The sequence below is a fragment of the Phlebotomus papatasi genome, chromosome 3 (genome assembly GCF_024763615.1).
Source record: "Phlebotomus papatasi isolate M1 chromosome 3, Ppap_2.1, whole genome shotgun sequence".
Classification (NCBI taxonomy): domain Eukaryota; kingdom Metazoa; phylum Arthropoda; class Insecta; order Diptera; family Psychodidae; genus Phlebotomus; species Phlebotomus papatasi.
In genome coordinates, this window is record NC_077224.1 from 47,899,792 (window position 1) to 47,921,987 (window position 22,196).

At 35.6% G+C, this 22,196-nt stretch overlaps 1 protein-coding gene across 1 annotated transcript in view; it reads left to right on the plus strand.

Annotated features, from left to right (window-relative positions):
• Positions 1-22,196, plus strand: part of LOC129808040 (neural cell adhesion molecule 2) — a 325,350-nt gene that overhangs the window by 144,857 nt on the left and 158,297 nt on the right. The window contains exons 4-7 of the mRNA XM_055857702.1: positions 1,991-2,117; positions 6,426-6,540; positions 7,175-7,268; positions 10,495-10,608. Of these exons, the coding sequence (XP_055713677.1) occupies positions 1,991-2,117; positions 6,426-6,540; positions 7,175-7,268; positions 10,495-10,608 (450 nt within the window). The remainder of the gene's footprint in view (positions 1-1,990; positions 2,118-6,425; positions 6,541-7,174; positions 7,269-10,494; positions 10,609-22,196) is intronic.

Genomic DNA, 22,196 nt, shown 5'->3' on the forward strand with positions numbered 1-22,196 from the left:
ATAATAATGCTGGCAAAACATTCCATGAAGAAACTAGGCCTTCCCGTAAGGGGATTCCTGGCGACCTAAAGGGGATTCGAACCCGAGACACTTGACCCATTGAGTACCCAGTTACAAAATTACCTTTTTTAAATTGGCTCGATAAACGTATTTCCTTGCAAAATAGAGAAAAGTAACTTTCACAAAGTCGTAGAGCGGTAAATTTCCTATAAAACTGCGCTACTTAGAAATTTTTGAAGCGTCCGAGTAGCTTGTAAAAAAATAAAATATCCGTTTTGTGACTTTTTGCCCCAGTCTCCCCTACCGTTTTTAGGAATGATTCAACGGGATTTCGTCTAAGGACGAAATGTTCGCCTGGGTAATCTTTGAAACATATCCAAATGTGAAAAAATCACTCGACGCGTTTTCCAAAAATACTAAGAAAAAGGGTTTTTAAGGAAAAGGACAGGCGTCAGGGGAGAGTGAAGGTTGTTAACGATCTTTGGGTTGACTTAAAATATAAAATATGCATGGTTATACAATTTTTCAGAGCTTGAATTTTATTTTTTTTTCCTCTTATCCAAGAAAAAAATTATTGAGTATCCTATCTACCATGGTCTATCATTTGATCGAACGTACTAGGAAAAACCACCAAAAACGGTCGGTAGGTTTAGTGTTTAAAGGTCTTATACGGGCTTCAGACCTAAGGCTTAGCTATCTGGCTTAACTCCTCTAATTCCTCATCAAGCATGATTTCTTAGGAAATTGTTGTTTAGGATTGAATATTAAGGGCAAATGATTCATTAGATTTTGAAAAATTAATATAATTGCTTTTTGTTAAGATTTTTGAGATCTTTGGGAACTGGGTTAAACCTCCAGTCTAAAGCCGGCCTAAGAGTCGGGTAAAAATGCAGGTCATGTTAATGATTTAGGTGTGATTCTTTCATAATCACACCTATTTTCAATCAATTTATAGAGGGATTCCTGGTTATCTAAAGTAAAGTACCTTAAACCGTTTAGCTTTTGTATGTGACAACGAACGAATGATGTTGTATCCTTAATTAGGCATGATTCTTGCATAATAACACTTATTTTCTGATGTTTTATAATATAGAGACATTGGAGGATCATTATACTGTGCTCCCTTATGTTCCAGACATAAATAATATATTTTATATTAAAATTCTATTTGATTTGATTTGACATGGGGGTGATATTGAACCGTATTAACGCTTCAGACTCACATTTAATCCGGCGCAATTTTAGTTTGAACCTGTTTAGGGTATAAACATAATCAATGTTAACACTTTGAACTTTGCATATAAGCAACGGCTTATTGAGTATCGGTCAGTAATCGCCATGGTTATTTGATACCAACCGACTGTTATAGTTGTTATAGCTCATTGGCCTACATTCACGATGAATAATGAACCATTTCCATAGATGCAGGAGCTCCCACATCCCCACTCTTACTTCTTTCTAAATCAGTATAGATACTTTATTTCCATTGAGTATACCATATAGAGCAGACGTTCAGGTTGAAGCTACAGTATTCATTAGACATATTAATGATACAATTTAATTAGAAAGCATTGATTAAGATAATTAGGCATTTTAGCTTGATGTAAGATTCTGACAAGAGATACTAAATGAAAGCAATTTATGTTTGAATACAGGCTATAATCTTTGGTACTCGTTAATTTATAAAGAAAACTTCTCATTAGAAATATATAGAATTATGCTGCTCCTTCATGAAGGAGTCGGTACAGAATTGCGGAAGAAAATCTTGAGAAGAAAATGTGAACAAAACTGCAATATTACAAATCTTTCTAGCTCCTTTATTCTATTGTACAATGGACAAGGAGGGGTTAAACCAGCTCTCCACACAAATTTCAATAAATTGTTTTTCTTGTTCTCATTCCCGGTGCTGCTGTTGATTGTCTCCATCCCAAAAATTCACCCACATCGTCCACTACTTCACCTTATTCACCTGCCTAATTCACTGATGCAGTTCGAACGTTGGATATCGAAGCCGTGGAGGGTCGCAGTGTATCTTTGCCCTGTCCGCTGTCGGCCCCATTAGACGACGTTAATATGGTGTTATGGTTCCGAGACAATGCCGGCATCCCATTATACAGGTAATTTTAATTACTATTTGTGTGCACTTTAAGATATTTTTGCTAAACTAGGTTAATGGTTGGAAACTTGTGTGCAGATGGAGACAGTGGAAGAATTAAAATTGAGCCCCCAAACCAACCGGCAAAATGCTGAGGATGAATAGTACGATTTTCACAGTCCACCCACCCAAGTCACATGTAAGCATGCTTCCTGGGTGCGACAAGTATCTTCCACCACCTCCTCATTCGCCAACCATTGACTTTTAATTGTAATTGTGTGTAATTGTGAAAAGTTTGAGAATTGAAATTACAAACTTTTATTGCGGCCACATTTTATATAATTTGTCTCCGACGCATATTAAAAGCTACAATTTATTAAAATTAGTTCCCAAGTGAAACTGTAGAAGAGCGATAAAAAACGGTGAGAATTTAGAGCGAAAATTATACTTCCGCGAAGAAGAATCTACCACAATTAAGCACAATTTTAATTGTTCATTGAAGTCCTTCTGTTACATTTTCCACCATCTTCAGCTTCATCATATATTTGAATACTGACTTTACCAAAATCCAAGAACTAAGAATAATCTTACACTTGTAGAAATCACATAAAAAATTGCTTTAGCTCATGGTAAGGTAAGATTTCTTTTTATGAACTCAACCAAAAGAAAAACGAAATAAGCCACCTTTAGCTTAACAATTTCAGCTTTTGTGATTCGAAGTGAAATCCGGTCTTGTGAGATAGGGCCCAAGCTTTGCAAGTAACAACCTCAAAACCGATTTTGGTAGTCGTTCCTTCCGTCCCGAAAGTCCGTTCCGTCCCGAAAGTCCGTTCCGTCCATTCCTAATACAAACTCTTTTGAAAAAAAAGGAAGTCGGAAAGAGATATCGACCAGCGATTTTCGGTAAAGATTTAACATTGGATGGCCGATATCAACTGATGATATCAGATCCATCGCAATCCCCATATTGCTATTTTAAAACACCCCCGAATATTGTTTAAAATGGGTCGGTTTCAAATTTTAGTATGTCATATCCGGGCGTTGGATTAAAAAGTTAAATTTAATTAAATAGGACTCCTCCAATCACCTGACCTAAGCTAATAATAATAATAATATGCTGGCACAACATGCATTATTTTTTTCATGTACGGGATGAGGTTGTCAGTCCCATGTCCGTGGAATCAAGTGCAGTGAAGCTCACTGGATGCAATCCGAACACACCTTTAACGCCAGAAAAATTCCTGGTGACCTAAAGGGGATCCGAACCCGGGACACTTGCATCATAGAGCGATTACTATTATGAACTATTTAAGAGGGTTTCCCTAATTACAAGGTCAAAATAGATCTTTAATTTTTATTCTTTAAATAGATAAGTAAACTATCTAAGAATATACTATCATTTCAGAAGCCGATTCGAAGTATTTACGAATGCACAGAAACAAAAGTAAGGGTGCACAGAGCAAATTTGCAAACTTCAGGGAGATTATCCAAATTTTGAAGCGCGTTTTTTCTACTTCTCAGTTATATAAACTATTTTTTTTTAACTTGTGACACGGTTAAAAGCCAAATGGTAAGAGATATCGACTTCCAGTCTTGGAAGACCCACTCCATAAGTCAACATTATCTAGGATAGTTTTTTCTTTTTTCCTCACCCCCTCCTTTCCCTCCAAAACCATGATTTTTGGTTCATTTCGCACACGACTTCTAATTTTTTTTTCATTTTCGAATACGTTTTAGAGGTAGTTAAGGCGAATATTTCGTCCTGGGGTACCTATTTTCGATAAACATTTGGATATTGAATTTTCGAAGATCAAAGTTAATCATTTTGGAGGGCTTATTTATAATCGATTTGCTTAAATTTGGATTTTTTGAAAGATCTTCAAATTTATAATCCGACTTAATCGGCCATGAGTCGGTATAGTACTCATAATTGATGTATCTTTCTCAATCATTTTTCAAAAATATTTTTTTATTTGTTCGAAAGCTTTGTGACACGGCTAGAGGCCAAACGGTAAGAGATATCGACTTGCAGTTTTTGACGACCCCCCCCCCCCCTAATGAAGTCAACATTAGCTAGAACAGTCTTTTTAGTGTCCCCCACCTTCTCCTTATAAAAAACTACGAGCTGCAGCTTTCCCTCAAATTAGAGAGTGCTGGGACGAGGCGCTCCAATGAATCATTCATTTTATTCAGCCATTTCATAATATTTTTCCTTTAAAAAACAATTATTTAGGCTCTTTAGATATGTATAAACCGTATAAACATATACCAAAAATTTCATTAGTATGAATCATTTCTCTGTCTTTAAAAAAATCACGAAAAACAGATCGTTTTCAGACTTCTAATTAGGGGAACTCCTTTAACGGAAAACCGGTTGCGAATATGTCATGCAGAATATTCCGAAAACTTTGATTCATTTTGATTGCGTTTTAGTATGCTGCAGTTGTTACCAAGACATTACCAATCATCCCGGGTCATATTTTCCTTAGCTATTCCCTGACTCCATTAATAAATTGAAAAAAAAAAATACCTTAACTTTTATCTCCTGTGACGATCTTGTGTTTTATCGATTTCGATAAAGCTTTAGTACATTCGGAGGCAACCAAATTTCCGAATGTTCAAAATCCTGAAAGGGATGAAATTATATGGAGGATATTTTATATGTAGAATAATTTCAAAAAAAAATCCTTTTGCCTCCAGCAAGCTCGGATGCAATCGTGGGAGTAGCTATGACACTTTTTATAATTTAGGATTTTGGCTTCCGGGATTTTGGCTTTCTGGATTTTGGCTTTCGGGATTTTGGTGTTCGGGATTTTGGCCTTCGGGATTTTGGCTTTCGGGATTTTATTTTTCGGGATTATGATTGGGACCCAGTATGTTGTATTGATTGAGGCCTTTCCCATGATAAATCGCAATTCCCCCTACTTCAATTCACTGTATCGGAATATAGACCTTTACTATAGCGAAGTTGACCGAACCTTATCTCTAATGCTTATTGGTAACCGATTTCAATGATTTTTTGTTGGCTTTTTGTATCAAGCTTTGTAGAATATTCAATGATGTGATAACCCTATATCACTGCGCCTAGCACTAGTTGTTAAACAGAAATTAAAAAAAAAATGTAAATAGATAATTAGAATAACCATTGAGTAGTTGGAAATGGAAAATTAAATTTGAGAAAATGTTGAAAAAATCCCGCACAAGTGAAAACGGATCGAAAGAGTTTGATATGAATTGCCTAATAACGAAAACGTGTTGTATGATTTATTAATTTTGGATATGTTTTAGAAGTTACCTAGACGAGATAGGCGGGCATTTTTTCTATATATGAAAATACCCTTGAATTATTCCATATATAAACGGTTTTTCGAGGTCAAATGTTAAAAAAGTTCTAGAGAGCGAGTTTTTCTAACGAATGGCGTCATATTTGGGCTCGTTAGAAAGGTCATCGAATTTCTGACAGCCTGAACCTATTTCAATCTATTATGAACCGTTTAAAAACCGGTTGTGACCTGATTTCTCAATTATAATTCATCTATTGTGGTCTATTGTAAATTTGTGAACAGTAGACGATGACAATGTACTTTCTTTTAAGGTAGGGTGAAAGGAACGCCTATTGACACTTTAAGAACTCGTGCCAGCAAATATTGACACCCTACTCTGTACCATTTGGGATACGAAATTTGAACATCTCTGTTTATAGTAAAAGGTATATTATAGAAAAAACGTTATATTACTTATATTTTACTAGATACATTAAATAATTTTCAACATTTTGACAAAAGTGTCAATAGTGGTTCCCTGTCGAACAGACGTTCCTCCGACCCTATAACGTCCAAATCACGAGTTAGAGCATTTTGCAAAGCATGAAATGCTTTGCCACCGCTTCTGCTACAGGGTCATAAAAGTTCGATGGTGCTTTTCTTTCATACACTTTTATGAGGACATTCAATAATTTCATTTTTAATGGAGCATATAGTAATTATTTTACTATAAATTTGAAATTTTGCTGATTGCAGAGTTTATTTCAGATATGTAATCAAAAATTGTAGCTCTCAACTTGGTTGTAAAGTGGGATTATTGTAGAGATTTCTCCCTTGTAAACCATTGTATCATTCATTGAAAAGTAACTATATTTAACATGTATAAAATATGCCAAAAGCTGCCCGCAAAGGAGCATAACTTTTGCTGTGGAGTACAATAAATTTGTGCTTGAATTGAGATTTTATGGTGCAATTGTGGTGGAAAAAGATTCACAGTTTACATCCCCCTGGCAGAGTGTTACAATTATCTCACCCAATTCACTTTCCTCTCTCGTTTTCCTTTGCAGTTTCGATTTTCGCAGTAAATCACTGTCACACGTGAGACACTGGTCAGCACCTGAAGTCTTTGGGTCTCGTGCAATGTTTAATGTGAAATCATCGCCAGCATCGTTGGACATTAAGGTGAATTTAATTAATCCATTGAACCATTCTCTCTCTCTGTCACTGGCTGAGATAATGTCCTGCAAGTCCCTGTACATGTACTGGACCTTCCGTCCTACGACACAGTGTGTCCCAGAAAAAAAAAAACACTGACATGCCGCACAGAAATTTTCTGATACACAACATATGAACACATATGGATGCGGCATGCGGAATATAAACGTGAATTTGATGGCACTTAATAAATTGCTATTCGCCGCAGGAATGGCTCAGGGCCGATATTTTTGAAGATAAGGTACTTCTCATATATCCCATTTATAAAATGCGGTGACTTTTCGCCCAATCCACCGAGTTGGATGTCAGTCCATGAAACTCCAATCTGTTTTGGGGGGTGTGAGCGCAAAGACCCTTCGCATATGCCCACAGATAAATCAAAATCGCAGATATTTTATTGCACTATTCTATATGAATTGCCCATATACTCACTGCCATGAGAGGATACTATAGGAAAATTCGTGGCTTATATGCCATATCATTTATAACACACGTTGCAGACGTCAAGTAGAGAGAGAGTGAGAGAGAATTGGGGATATGGCGAAAAAAATACCAATGTGCTTGCTTTTATATGAGTGTGATTATTTTTCCGGTTTCCCAGGATATCAAGCGACACGATCAGGGAGTGTATAGATGCCGTATTGATTTTCGAACGAGCCAGACCCAGAGCTTTCGACATAATCTATCAGTCATAAGTAAGTAGAAAGCATTTCAAATATCTCCCAATGGTATAAAACTGATAGGCATTGTTAATTTTATCAAGTACACCTTTGACTACGTTTATACGTTAAATAAATATCGGACCAACTGTTTCTGGATTAAAGTTATTATTTATGTTTATTATTTTCTATTGTTTTATTTATTTATTTTGATGTACCGTGCACTTTTTGCCCGGTTCCTTCAGATTGAAGTGGGGTACCATCCTGGGAGGACCAGTGACCCTTTTCAGAAATCGGCATTTTGGTACTGGGATTTAACTTCGACCCCTTCTGAATTATATTGGTTACTCTAAACTTGGAAGGTTGGTTGCCAACCAGCAGCAGCCCACAAGAAAGTACTCGATAAGTCTGTTGCTAGATACACAGACCTTCTAATTAGAGACGACTTCCACTTTGAGGAAAGGATGCCCAAGAAAATAATTAAAGCAATACTTCATACACTCTGTCCCGGGATTATGCACATTTTCGGGACCGAAAAAATGCATCAAACGGCATTATGCATCGAGAAAATTTACATATCCGCGGGAGATTTCTGTTGAATACATCGGCCGTAGAAAGAATTTTGCACGGAGTAAGAGTAGTCAGATCAAAAAGTATTGGAAAGTGTTCGGTCAGTTATACTTGATGGAAATTTAATAACACGGATTATGATCTGGATCAGAATTTATTCCTTCTATAGCTTCACACTACGTTAATGTTCATATTGTTCTGATATTAAATTTGTAGACTTGAAGAAGGGGACAAATATCCCCGAAACGTAGTGTGAAGCTATAGAAGGAATAAATTCTAATCCAGGTCATAATCCGTGTTATTAAATTTCCATCAGAACAAAAAGATTCAATTTTTTAATACTAAACCTCAACAGTTGGCCTTTGATCAATGTCCAGAGATGTAATTTCCCAGCAAAATCCTGTGTTTCCCTGGTGTTTCCTCATTAGGAGCGGAGCAGTCAAAATAGGACAAATTTCAGAGACATTGATCATTATTTTCATCACTGAGGAAGGCGCGTTGTTAGCGTCGAAAGCTTTGGCAAAGATTTTCGTGTTTTTCCTGTCCTGAAAGGATAAAACAACCCTGACGCAATCGGAGGAAGTTTCATCTTCCTATTTCCAATAATACTAAACCTACCAAGACCTGGTCAAACTGACCGGTTTAACATTAAACCTACCAATTGTTTTTGGTCGCTTTTGGTAATTTTTTCCTCTTCTCCTAGAAAAATTTGTTGAGTATCCTACTCGTACCCTACCGCGGTCTGCCATTTGACCGAGCGTGTAAGGAAAAGCGGCCAAAATCGGCCGGTAGGTTTAGTAAAGAAAAAACCGACGTGAAAACTAGTTTTATCAATGGGGGTCCGGAAATCGCCGGAAGTAAAAAATCACTCAGGGAAAATGCATCATTTTTTCCAGAGCTTTCGACTCAGTCGCCAAGCATTCATCAAGTGGTCGGGGTCACCTCCATGGCAAGTTCTCTTTTTTCTGTGGAGCTATTTGCAGCCAGCTCCTTTACTCAACTCACAGATCCGATAGGGAAAAGTTATTTAGACAGAAATCTAGTATATTTATCCCTCCATCAGTAACTTCCAAAAGGGAAACAGTTCCAATTTTTAAGTTATTTCGCGTAACGCTCGCAAATGCAGAGAAATTCCCATACGTGTTTGTAGCGCAAAAGTGAGCTTTGGCTTCAACTCCATATTAGAAAAAAGTGAACCGCCTAAACCATAGAGGCTGGTACGAGAACGAGTTTCAACATGAAAGTGGTACTTCAGTCGATACAAATTTTCACTCTCACTGATCCAAACACACACCGAGATGGGCTGCTGTGAGCGGATACCCGTATCGAAGAATAAGATAGAATAGGAGTGGGGGAGCATAAGGGGCCTGGATGCATGGGTAATATGAAATGGAGAACTGACCCCTGGCAAAATCTTATCTCTCTTAGAAGACTCAACTGTAATACATAAATTTTCCTAATTTGGAATAACAGTCGATGCTACTCTTAGATTCTTGCTTTACAAAAACGATAGAAACCAAAAGAGCATATGGTAAAACCGGAAGCGCGCAATCGTCAATACTGGAATAATGTCTTATACCCTAGACAGACTTACAGCTTAGTGATAGCTTAGTGAGAAACTGATAGGAATGTATAGTCCAATCATTATTTTGATTATAATTACGTTAAGCAATCCCTCGGCTTAAGTCAAGTGTCAAGAGTGTCACTAGCACATAGGCTAGGCCTTCAATATTTTTGATTTTTTAATTTTTTTTTAAATTCTTTTTTTTAAATTCTTTTTCGTGAGTTTATTACTTAGCCTTCTTTTAAATCATTTAGATAAAATCATAAATCATAATATTTGTGGAAATTTCACTTAAAATTACTTCAGGATTTATTTACCGTATAAACGTAGTCACTGCGTTTTTTTTTGGTTACCATAAAAGAGAATAAAATATAGTTTTTCCTGGTACAATAGCACAATACAACGCGTAATGAATAATACTTGTCAGTTGATATGGGGTATATTTTGTGTATAAAAATCCCATTATAGATTCTCAATTCCGCTGTAGAAGTATTAAAGGTTCATTTAAAACTCATAATCAGAATTTTATGTTAACATAGCGTCAGACTCTGTCCTATTGATGCAATTCACAACTTTTCATTCCCGGGACATTAGCTTTTTCCTGGAATTCTTCCCTATGCCTCTTCAACAGAAATGTAAGAACTGAGAACAAATAGGGCATGAGAAGAACATGATAAATAGTTGAGAAGGTGCAAAAAGTACAATTTGTGGAGGTGACAGTAGTGGAAGGGTTATGAAATTAAGAGAAGTGCCCTACCATAACTCCCAATAGGTCTGGGCTTTGTCTCAGTTATAGCATAATATTAGGAATATGTCTGTCTGCATATAAGAAACATTCGCCAGTATCATCACAATATTGTATGCTAAAATTGTGCCCACTGTGTAAATCCCTTCATACTCATATTCAGTATGGGAACAATTCAAAATGACCAAATGAGTACTCAGAGGGTCAGCAGTTTTCAGTTGAAGTTATTTGTGCAAACAGTCGACCCACTTAATGTAGCCTTTTGGATGAGTAGCTGAGGCAAAACTTTAAACTATATATAATAAACCATTAATAAAGTTGAGAGCCGGATGTTGTTTTGTGATGGCTAAAGTAAAATATACTTGTTCTATTCATTCGAACAGTCCTGCCAGAGCATCCCATTGTCCTGGATCGCTGGGGACGTCAACTTAATGGAACTATCCTGGGTCCTAAGCAAGAAGGGGATGACATCATGATATCATGTCGTGTAGTTGGGGGTGAGTATAAATAGTCCGTCAATTAATAATCTCATTTCCATTAGCGATTCTCCATTTGATCCACTCCAATGGGAATGGTATATCTTTTAGCCTTTTATCTATTTACATGTCCGAAGGGTGTGATGTGATGAAAAATGATTAACGACTAACTAATTTGGATATATCCTTCCCAGTATATACATAATATGTCTATCGCCCACACAATGTGTCATTTCCAAAGCCCATAATTAATTACTATTCACCTGTTAAACTTCCTGGGCTATATTGCAAAGACAATCTGTACCACAATTAATTGCTACAAATATACTTGTTTCGGAAGACAAGTGTATAAACTTTTCGATGAGCTGAAAAAGTTAAATGTATTGGGAATATATTGAAATGGAAAGATAATCTCACTGAAAGTAGGATTTTGGGGAAACTCATTTAAAACAGGATAAAATATACAGTGGGTAACAGAACTGTGACGAGAATTTTTAAGTGAAATTAAGCTAATATATTATTCTTGACACTTCATTAAAAGTTTATCTATAATTTTTATTGATCGTACTCAAATCCACTCGAACTGCATGTTTTCTAAATTTCATAAAGACTGCTTTTTCTCTAACTGTTCAAAACTTCTGTTTTCTATTTCTTCAAATTTATGGTAGAGGAAAATTCTTTCTCTTCTCTTGATAAGAATTTTATTTCACAATTTAGGTATATTATTTAAAGAAAAACGCATCGACATAAACAAGGGGTGTGGATTTCCATTTAAATTCACATTACACAGAAAATATATTTCATTAAATTATTCGTAAATGTTCGTAAATCGTAAAACTTACAAACAAGTTCGTAAAATTTCATACAGAAAAAGGCAGTTCTAATTTTGTATGGGATTTGCAAAAATACAGCTCTTGTCTGTAAGAATATTTTAAGAGCCGAATCAACCTAAACATGCCGTGTTTTGAATTAAGAGCTGTGTTCTAAAACAGAACAACTTCTTAGTTGTTCTGTTTTAGAAAACAGCTCTTGCTGGCGTTACTTGAGCGAAGTATCGTCTCACTAAAAAAAATCCAGTGTGGTTTCCAGTGCTATCAAATGGCAGACAAAATAATTTACAGTGCAATTAATTCGCAAAGTTGTGATTGTTTTCGCGAGTTTTCTCAATAAAATTATAGTGAAAATTGTAGGGAGAAGCCTTTACAAGTAGTGAAGCGTCTTGTGGTGCAAAAAAATACAGTGCTGATAAGAATTATGTGGAAATTTGGTGAATGAATGCTCGAAAAATAGGAAAACAATGTTTTCTAAAAAATAAAATATTGTGCCTCATGAGCTCGCTCGAGTTTCTGAAGTGTTGTGGAACAGTGATTTTTTATTTTGAAAATTTATACAGTGAAAAAATTAAAAGAGATTTTTGCGAGGTGGTTACCGTAAAAAAAATGAAAACATGTCGGGTATCTTACTCAAAGATTGTCAGACGGACAAAAATCTTCCCAAATGTGAGTCTCAAATTAGATAAAAATTGATGAATTTCGCTTAGAGATTAGAAAAAAAATAGGAAATGTGAAAAATTTTAGATTAAAAAGTGTATACGGTGGTATTTCAATAAAAAAAAATGAAAAATTCAATTGCTTTTTCATTATTATCGTACGTCGATTTGATTGCGATACTGCAGAGAAAATTTGATACTAGAATCAAAGCTCGTTATGCTTTGCTTCAAGAAGCGCTCAGTAGGGGAAAGTGACCATGCTTGATACTGTAAAATGACGTCCAAGGTTTGTAATTTTTTTCTGATTAACACACAAACCGAAGCGATTCTTCCACTATGACAAAAAAATGTCTCACTTATTAGGTTCATAGTCCTACCCCACATAGTTCCTGGACATCCTTAGATTTTCCTCAAGAAGAAAATGAAAATTCAGTGGCGATTTTTATACAAGTCGGGTCCGGGGCCTTCCTGTATATTAATTGATTCGACAATTCGGAGGCCCATTTTGACTATAAAAATTTCACCGGATACAAAAAATTGCACATCACTATTTAGACGGAACTCTAACCTATCTGCTTAAATCGTTTGTACGACTGGTTATTAGTTTTAAAATCACTTTTATGTAATTTTTCTAAGCCGTGTTTTTATGACATTAGGGCACTAGCGAAAACCATTTTTTCACTTTGAGTCCATGAAAATGTCACTCTGCAACCTTAAAATTCAGGCAACACGGTTGAAGGCTATGTCAATTGTCGATAAAATTGGAGGTTTACAATAGGCGTAATTATAGAAGAATCACATCTAATGATAGAGTTGCCACAATTAAATTATCATTCATGGACCCTTCTTAGAATATAGGATGGACACAGGTAGAATTTATGAATTTATCACCACCCTCAAAAACGGTGTCCTCAAGTAAAAATATTTTTACATAAATATTAATACTGATGAACCCTCTATGTGCCTATGATAGTAGTTTTCCTGAAAAGTGACATTAATTAAGAAATACTTATGAAATATCATGTATCGAAATTACAGTTTTAGACCCATTTTTGATTTTTGCTTCCTGAAACTAGGAAAAAAGAGCTAGGATCCTAATTTTTTCGGAAATGTGAGTCTTAGCACCAGCTATTAAAATATATTGCTATGAGTCACAATTATTGATTAACGTAGGAAAAAAATAGTTATTATCAAGCTTGGATCGTATCAAGCATGGTCACTTTCCCCTACTTAAAGTTCTCTCAGAGTTCATTTTTGCCATCTATGTAAATTCAAAGACTGTGCGTCATTGAGCCAAAGCATATTCTAAAATACACGCTTTCCTTCAAGTAAAATTGTCTTTAACCCAAGAAATAAATGCCCGTTCTTGTTTCAAGAGCTAAATTAAGAACTGTTTCTACAGAGCTCTTTTCTGAGTGTACATTTTTCCAAACTTTGTTTGTAACATTATCACTTGACGACGATGATTTTAAGTTATTTTACAAACATTTTGTTCGTAGTTTTTTGTGTGTCTGGAAAAAAAATTACGAATTAATGATAAAGTTTTACAAACTTTTTTTTTTAGTGTTTACGAACATTCAGGAACAAATGTTTGTTACCCCCCTGTGTAAATTTCAATCTGGTTTTCGAAATAATGACAGTATCGTTTCGGATCTCCTTAGGATCAATCATGATATTGCTTGGGCTTTGGATAGAGACATGTCTAGCGGTCTGCTCCTTTTGGCCTTTTCTAAGACTTTTGACAGCATTTCACAGTCACTGCTCTGTAATAAACTTCAGGGACTCTTCGGTTTCTTCTTGCGTCTCGATCTCAGATTCTAAGGTCTGGTCAATCAATCTAGTCTGCTCTTGATCTTACTCACAGAGTCCCCCAAGACCCAAGTTTCTCAGATATTATAGATACCATTTGTATGCAGACCAGACGATCTTCAGATTTATTGCTCTGGAGATCCGTTAAATTCATCTCGACGCGTTTGATGCGGTGAATGATGATTTGGAAAGGATCTCACACTGGGCCGACAATAATGGCCTAGTTCTCAATGCCAGAAAGTCGCAGGAACTGCTGCAGATTTCTTGTCTTTTCACTTTTCCTTTCGACTTTTATGGTCTCTAGGGGAAGTGCTCATAATTTTGGACAGTCTGCATATAAGCATCGATATCCTAAGTTTGAAGTGCGATATTTTCAATACTAATTGACTTTTTTTGTTACTCTCTTTTCAGAAGGATTGTTTAGAAACTTGGCAAGCTATTTATCATCTCATTTTTACTAAAATTAGTTTTAATACGTTTAAAAATGAATTGATATGTAGAGGTGAATTTGACTTTTATTTTGGACAACTTGGTTATTAATTTGGATAACTTGGCTGTAAATTTGGACAGCTAATCCGCCTCAACAGGATGCCCATTGTTCTTCATTTTATGAACCAATCTTACCAAGTCCTCTTCCTGGTCATGTAAGGGAAACGTGGAATGTCACAAGAAGCCCAGAAACTTTCCATATCATTCATTAAAGTGAGTTGACTTCGGTACTCCAAGTACGTGCGGATTCGCTCATTCCCTGCCCTTTCCGGGAGCCTTTCAAGGCATTTCTCACTGCATCTCTTTCGTAGAGATGATGCTCCTTTGTTTCTCCAGGCATTTGTCCAACCTAGTCATCACAAAAGCTAAAACTTCACGAAATTTCGTGAGAGAAACACCTGTCCAAAATAAGAATCATCACCTCACTGGTGAATGTCTTAAAAAATTTCCCATTTTTCACACGAAAAATATAATTCACAAGGCAAATCTCACTTCAGGTCAAATGTACAAATCATCAGTAACGTGAATCAACACAATATGCAATGAATATTCAATAATATCACTCAAAAACAGCGAACAAACTTTGTTAGTACTTCACCAAAACTAAATAAGACTGAAGTAAGCCACGAAGTTCTGTCATATTTCTCGTAAGCAATTGCTCACATTGAATTTTCAACAAAGCAATTTCAACTCAAATCATATTCAAATTTTAACGTATTTAGTGTTAAAATCTTCCAAAAAGAACAAATATTTAGATAGAATTCATTATTCATCAAATATTGGAATAAAAATCCATCATTTTAATCAATTTATTTTTAGTGTCCAATGTTATCCTCAAAGTGTCCAAAATAAGAAACTGGACAAAATTATGAGCATTTCCCCTATAGCCTTTACATTTTGTGAGAGACTTTTCATAAAAATTGTCTCTTTTTAAGTAACATCGGAATGGCAATAATTCCATTATGTTTCTTTTGGAAAATTATAATTTTCTAACGGTGGCAGTTTAGATATAGACAATACAAAACTTCGCTTTGAATATTTCTGATAGTGACTCTTTTATTGTAAATTTTAAAACTCAGATACAATTGCCTTACTTGGACGTTTCAATACTTCTCAGTGCCCACTGTACACATTTTCTTTTCAAAGATATACAGTATTCTATAGTCCAACGTTGAGGACAAAAAAGGGGTCGATAAATTTTACCCCTTTTCCCAAGTAGTGATCCCATTTCCAATTCAGAGTTACTACTTGGAGTCAGGTGGTACAAATTTTATTACACAGTAACCTCAAATTTATAAATCCTAACCCGAAAAGCTCCATTTCCCACGGTCACCTCATTCGGCATTGAGAAAGCGAACCAGCAGGATAAAATCTTGTTATTCATTTAATATTGAGATTCGCTGAAGAAGTTTTTCACAAAATAGTTTTGAAAGTTTATTCTTGTCCTCCGTATTCTCTCTTCAAATGAAATTTCTCATACTTGATACTTCCTTTTGCGCCATCCCCTTTCATCATTACCCTCTTCCCAATTGCCGGTCTTCACCAGGAAAGAGTTCATGAACAGCGACAGGGGTAACAGGGGCGACAGGGGTGATGTTGGGTGCACTGGAATGAGAATGGTAAACTTGATAGATTACATTCATCTTTCTATTGTTTGCTCAAGTCTGAGCGATTCAACTTTTTCTCATGAGGATACAAGGAGCTTTTCCATCGAGATGAACCTCGTCATTCATGCACCCACACAAACTCTTGAGCTTTTTAATAGTTACACCGTATTATAAAGTGTGTGCTCAACTAAGCACTCAATTCCGCCAAGCTTATAAAACGATCAAAGCGTATGTGGGGTCACTTGGAAGTTTTAAACTCCCTTTTTTCCTTCCCACTTCAAATTAATTTATGCTTAGGGATTTTCCTTGAGCAATTTTTGCCATTTCTTCATGTACTTCATTATTTTAAAGTTGATGCTACTGTAAAGAGTTTTCTTTTATAAAAATTTCAAAGAGGCTTATCAATTAGCTCTGTAAAAGCGGAGTCATTTAACTATTTCAAATGAATTGCGATTTAAAAATTTAACCCTTCAATTGACAGGCATCAAGCGGACAATTGGATCAGCGCTAGGCTCATAAAAAAGTTAGGGGAAACTGAGGCCTCACCGGACACTGTGATTTTTTAATTAGATATTAGACTTCAGAGAACTAGAACTGTAAGAAATGGTCGTCATAGTCTAAAAGTAGTTTAGAAATAAAAAGCATTGTTCGGTGCTACCCTATGTTCAGTGGTACCCCAGTTTCCTCTAATTAGTTTTCGTGTTACAAATATATTTGTCTGTAAATTAGTCAATAAAAAGATTGGTCTGCAAAAAATCAAAAAGTAAGTCTAAATTATTAACTTAGTCATATCTAAATGACTAAGTTAATAATTTAAAGTTAAATTTAAATCACCTCGAAAGTCATTTGACTGAAAATGGAAAATAACCAAAGAAAAATACAGCGTCAGACCACGTCAGACTTTTTAACCGGAAACTTATCGATAACTACCGATTTTAAGCGGTATTATTGGTATCATTAACGATAATGGAGATTTAGTCTTTATAGTACTTACTTACTTAACCGGCGTTACAATCAATTGCTGGCCTTGGCCTGATTCAGTACCAGTCGCCAGCCACTCGAGCCTGTTACGCGCCACGGTTCTCCAATTCCACACCCTTAATGAGCTAGCGTCCTGGTCCTCGCCGTCGGTGCATCTGAGGGTGGGTCGGCCTCATGCTTGCGAACCAGGTGACTATAGCCCACCAGAACTTAATGAGTCGTATTTGCTTGACGACAGTAGTTACCTCTCAATAGTACTCATACACCTTATGGTTGCATAGGCTCCGCAATAGTCCCTCCTCACATACGAGGTCAAAAATTCATCGTGGAATCCTCTTCTCAAACGCGGCTAAGAGTTTGCAATTCTGTTTGCTGAGGATCCACGTCTCAGACGAATAAGTGAAGACTAGCAGGATCATAGTCCTATACAGTAGTAGCTTGGTTATTATGCCTAAGGTTCTGAATCGAAAAACTCTTGATAGACCGAAATAGACCCTATTGGATTTCAGCAGCCGTGTGCGAACTTCAGACAGACGAAGGTAGACAAAAGAGTTAACAACTTCAAAGTTGTAGTCCTTCATCGGGAACCTTGTTTGACCGATGTTTCCCGTAGATGTTGCCGGAGTTGCTGCTGACGAAGCCACCATTTACTTTGTTTTGCCTTCGTTTATCTGTAGCTTCAGACTTCGTACTGCATGCTCAATCTGGATAAAGGCCTTTTGTACAGCTCTGGAATTGCGTCCACTTTTTCCAGAGCTTTCGGCTCAGTCTCCAAGCCTTCATCAGTGCTAACAAAGACTGGCTCGCTGACACTACAAAAATCATGAAGAAAAGGAAAATATAAAATTGTTATTGCCTAGGGTACTGAAAAATTGTAAAATTAATAAGTGTCACCATTCTCTAAATATGCCTGGTACAAATAAGTCTGACCAATTTGAACGAGATTTAAAGAAGAACCTAAAGACTTGACCACTGATGAAGGCTTGGAGATTGAGCCGAAAACTCTGGAAAAAGTTGACGAATTTTCCCTGAGTGATTTTCCACTTCCCACGATTTCCGGACCCCATTGATAATACTAGTTTTCACGTCGGTTTTTTATTTACAATTTGATTGTAATGTAGTGCAGTGGTGGGTTGTGGAGAATACTCAAGACACTGTCACAGCATAATAAAACCCTCAGTGAGAGTGTGTAAGGATTTATTTCTCGACTTAAATTCCGTACAGGGATGGTAACAGTACTCACTGAGTGGACTGAGTCGATTGAGTAAACGGAGTAGACTGAGTGAGTGGACTCAGTGAATTGAGTAGACTAATTATTCATTCCAGCTCACTTTTTTTTATAATTTTTCCAATAACTAATAATTTCGGCAATGTTGTGACTATTTTTCGGAGGCTCCACTCTTATCATTTTATTTTATTCCGGGTGCTCAATCTGCACCACGATTTGCTTTCATCTTTGGCGGTGTTCAGACTCCGCACCATCATCTTGAGATAAGAGTGTCGCCTCTATTTAATTACTTCACACTTATGGTGTGACAAACACTTTTTAATCATATATTTTTTGTCAATTATTTCCTGTTTAAACTGAATTATTTCTGGAACTTATATTTCTAGAAAAATCTAAGATGATGAAATTGTCATTGAAAGTAACCTTCAAAGTCGGGTTACTACAGTAAGTCCTGATGGGGCTCACCTAAATAAAAGTACAAACTTATAAAGGGAAATTGGAGAACTGTAGGTGCCACCCATTATTCACTTTATGAAAGTGAAAGTGAAGTTACAGCGTCGACTTGGGTTGACATGTGTCGAATAGGCCGTACGCTCTATATGTGCATTTTATTTCTGTAATATTCGTTAACACATTCGTTAAATGAACACATTGGAACAAGAAATATTACTGTATGCTCAGTAATCAATGACCTTTTTTTTATTTTGCGTTTTGATAGTTGCAAGTCATTTCATGGTCACAGTGGTGTCAGCATTTCGACACTAAACCTACATCCATTTTGATAACTGTAAAATTAGTAAAAATTTTCAAATTACGTCTTTATGACCAAATATTGTGCTAAGTCATGTGATACCCCATGGGATAAGGAGAATAGCTCCTGCTTTAAGAACAGAGGAAAAAGCTTTTGCAAAGAGATTTCGTAAAAACAACGTCAGTGGAGCTATGCTTTGTCATATACACAAAAAAGACATAAAAATTTGTGATTTATTAAATTTTATCTAAAAGTCGTTAAATAAAATCACAAACGGTAAAAGTCGTTGAAGTTGCGTGTAAGATCAAGAAGAATATTTTTAGAAAAGTCTTGGCAAAAGCAACCACAAATTGAGCATAATATTCTGTGGGAAAAAAAGCTCATGCAAGTGGAAACTTTTCAAATAACTCCTTTGAGATATATAGAATTTCGCATAAACTCCCATAGCCCCTATTCAATTTCTCGTGGCAAACCACAAAATGTAAAAATATATCTCATAGGAATAATTTGGAGTTTCGGATTTCGTGTGGTACCTATCGTGATCTTCCTTTTAGAATACATTTCTCATGAGTGATGACGGTATTTCAAAAATTGCAATTTGGCTGTACATTTCCTGATAACACTATAATAATGTAGTAGGAGTGCATTTTTAGTGAATCATATTGAAATTAGTGGTAAAAGTTCTAGTACAAAATCTCTCTCATGTTATTCCATTCATTCCTCAATGTTTTTCACTTTTCTTCCTCATCAAATTCTTAATGTACACATATGGAACTCTTCCTGTATTTTACGTTTTCATGTGCCTCATGGTCTATATTCGAGGAAAGAAAAACGTCCACGAATGACTAAGGGAAAAAAATTGAGTCAAAAGGATGTAGGTGAAATGGAAAAATGACTGAGGAAAGCACAAAAATGCGTCCCCGGATGTAAGAATGAGAATTTAAACTTTTTATTCATTCCGCACTTTTTCAACCAAATGTTTCATTTCTTGTCATTATGCTTATTTTCTTGGTACCTCCTCAAACTTCTCTGTGCAATTTCAAAAAAATTCCCTTCCTTTTCGTATTTTCTCACTCAAACCACATTTCCTTTCCTTGCCATAATCGTGAGTTCTTCTCTTTTTGTCGCACTTTTCATCCCACTACGTTCTCCTCATCTTACATAGAGTTCTTGACGGAGAAAGTATGCTGTGTTAAATATATAAAACCACCAGGCACTTCCATCTTACGTCTTTGATAAAGTTGAGACAAAAATTCTTGCCAGAAATTGTATTACCAATTAATTTCTTACAATAAATTATTTTATAGGTAATTTATTTTTTACACAATTGATATCTGAATTGCAACCAGGAAAGAATTTTTAAATGCATTTTCTCGTGCGTTTCTTGCCCAGCTGCAAGATATAGGATAATTTTGTAGATAAAGTCATTCAAGCAAAGTTTGATACCGTGTCATTTTTGATAATATTTTCCTTGATACTCTTTTTTTATTTGAATTCTGGGTGACAAATTCTTTTCTTTGTTAGTTACACTACCCATCTGACTAGTGAAGCGTCAATTAAAATGTGAATTTAGCCCTGTCTTTCATACTTTACTTTTAAAAAGCTCCCTCAGAAAATATACGTGAATATACGTGTCATTTGATCATACAATTTGCTATAACATTAATTTTAACTATACTACACATTTTTTTTAATTTTGATAAAAAAAAGCCCAAATAACAATTATAGTGTTGTATGATATATCGTTGTAATTACGAAACAAGAATCAATAGAGGACAAACAATAACAAAACAGACCAAGCTCCCCGGCTTTTCGAAGTGCTGGAACTTGTGACCTCAATGCTATACCCTAAACATAGTTCTGCATTATTTGTCTAGATTGATAAAGTTGTTGAGCTTCATCCGCTGGGAAGAGCATCGTGCTCACGAGTTCGAAAAGTTCGCAGTTTGTCCCCTGGGTATTTCTTTTGACAAAATCATTTATGGTCTGTAACATATTCCATTTTGGTCAGTAAAATATTCTCTTTTGTTCTGCAAAGAACGTGTAGTTGATCAGATTCGTGTTATTTCTTAATTTTAAATTTGAAGTGTCAAATTTAAAATAAAAAAAATATAATAAATTTTACAATAATGAAATTTAAATAACAAACTCTATTAAGATTTCTTTAATTTTAAATCTAATCAGGATACGCTTTTTGAACCTTTAATTGCAGATAATTTCGAGGCGAGGTTAAAGTAGATTTAGATTCAATACGTTTTAATTAAAATCGTATATCTTTAATTTCTTCACAAAATATTTTCAATCTTTAATCGCGCTTTTCTCAGACTTGAGGGAGAAATTGGTGGTATACAAGGTGTGTTCAAAAAGTAAGGTGAATTTTTATTTTTCTCGAAAAATATTTATTATTCATTAAAATCTATTTTGTTTCCTTCAAAGTAATCCTACTCAGATATAATACACATGTATTTGAGCTTTTAGATATCTTCGAAGTCCTCCTTATATGTGCTTTTTGATATGGCTTTGAGCTCTTCTGGCGATGGAGTCTTTCTCTTTTAAATCATATCAAAACCCGAACTTTTTTAATATAATTCTTTTCAAATATAGTGATATGTTTTATAACCAGTATGAACGATTTAACACCTTAGAAAAGCAAAAACCTTTATGAAAAAAATGTCTCCTAAAACATACCCACAAAAGGAAAGGGACAGATAATCCTAACCGGCTTATGTAGGTGAGATTCTTAACGTGAGCTAACTCGGAGTGCATGCAAATTCGATTTAGAGCTGAAGTTGGGAGACGCCATTCAGTTATCTTGAATCAAATTCGTGAAATTATACAAATTTTGTATTTAAACCAAAATATCAAGGATTTGGATGAACTGACAGAAAAGTGTTATATGGGTGAAATGTAGACCAGAATGTTCTCTATAATTTTTCCATAGAACATGATCTCATCGATTACACAGAAGCCAAGATAATCGAGGTTTTTGTTTCTTAACTCGTTTTTTCATCCAGAGTGCCCCAAGTAGTCATTTGTTGAACTTCAACTATATCAAAGAATTGTTGTATTTTGTGGGACTTTCCATTTAAACCCTATTTTAAGTGGCTTGGTGGAGTAGAGGCAGTCAAATTGGCATCTGAGTGATTTCAAAGCGTTATTATGGGAAAAATCAATTTTTTCACACTTAAACGGCAAAATCGGAGTGATAGCGTAGTCTGACCGGAAAATGATGTATGGACGAAATGTAGAGACAAA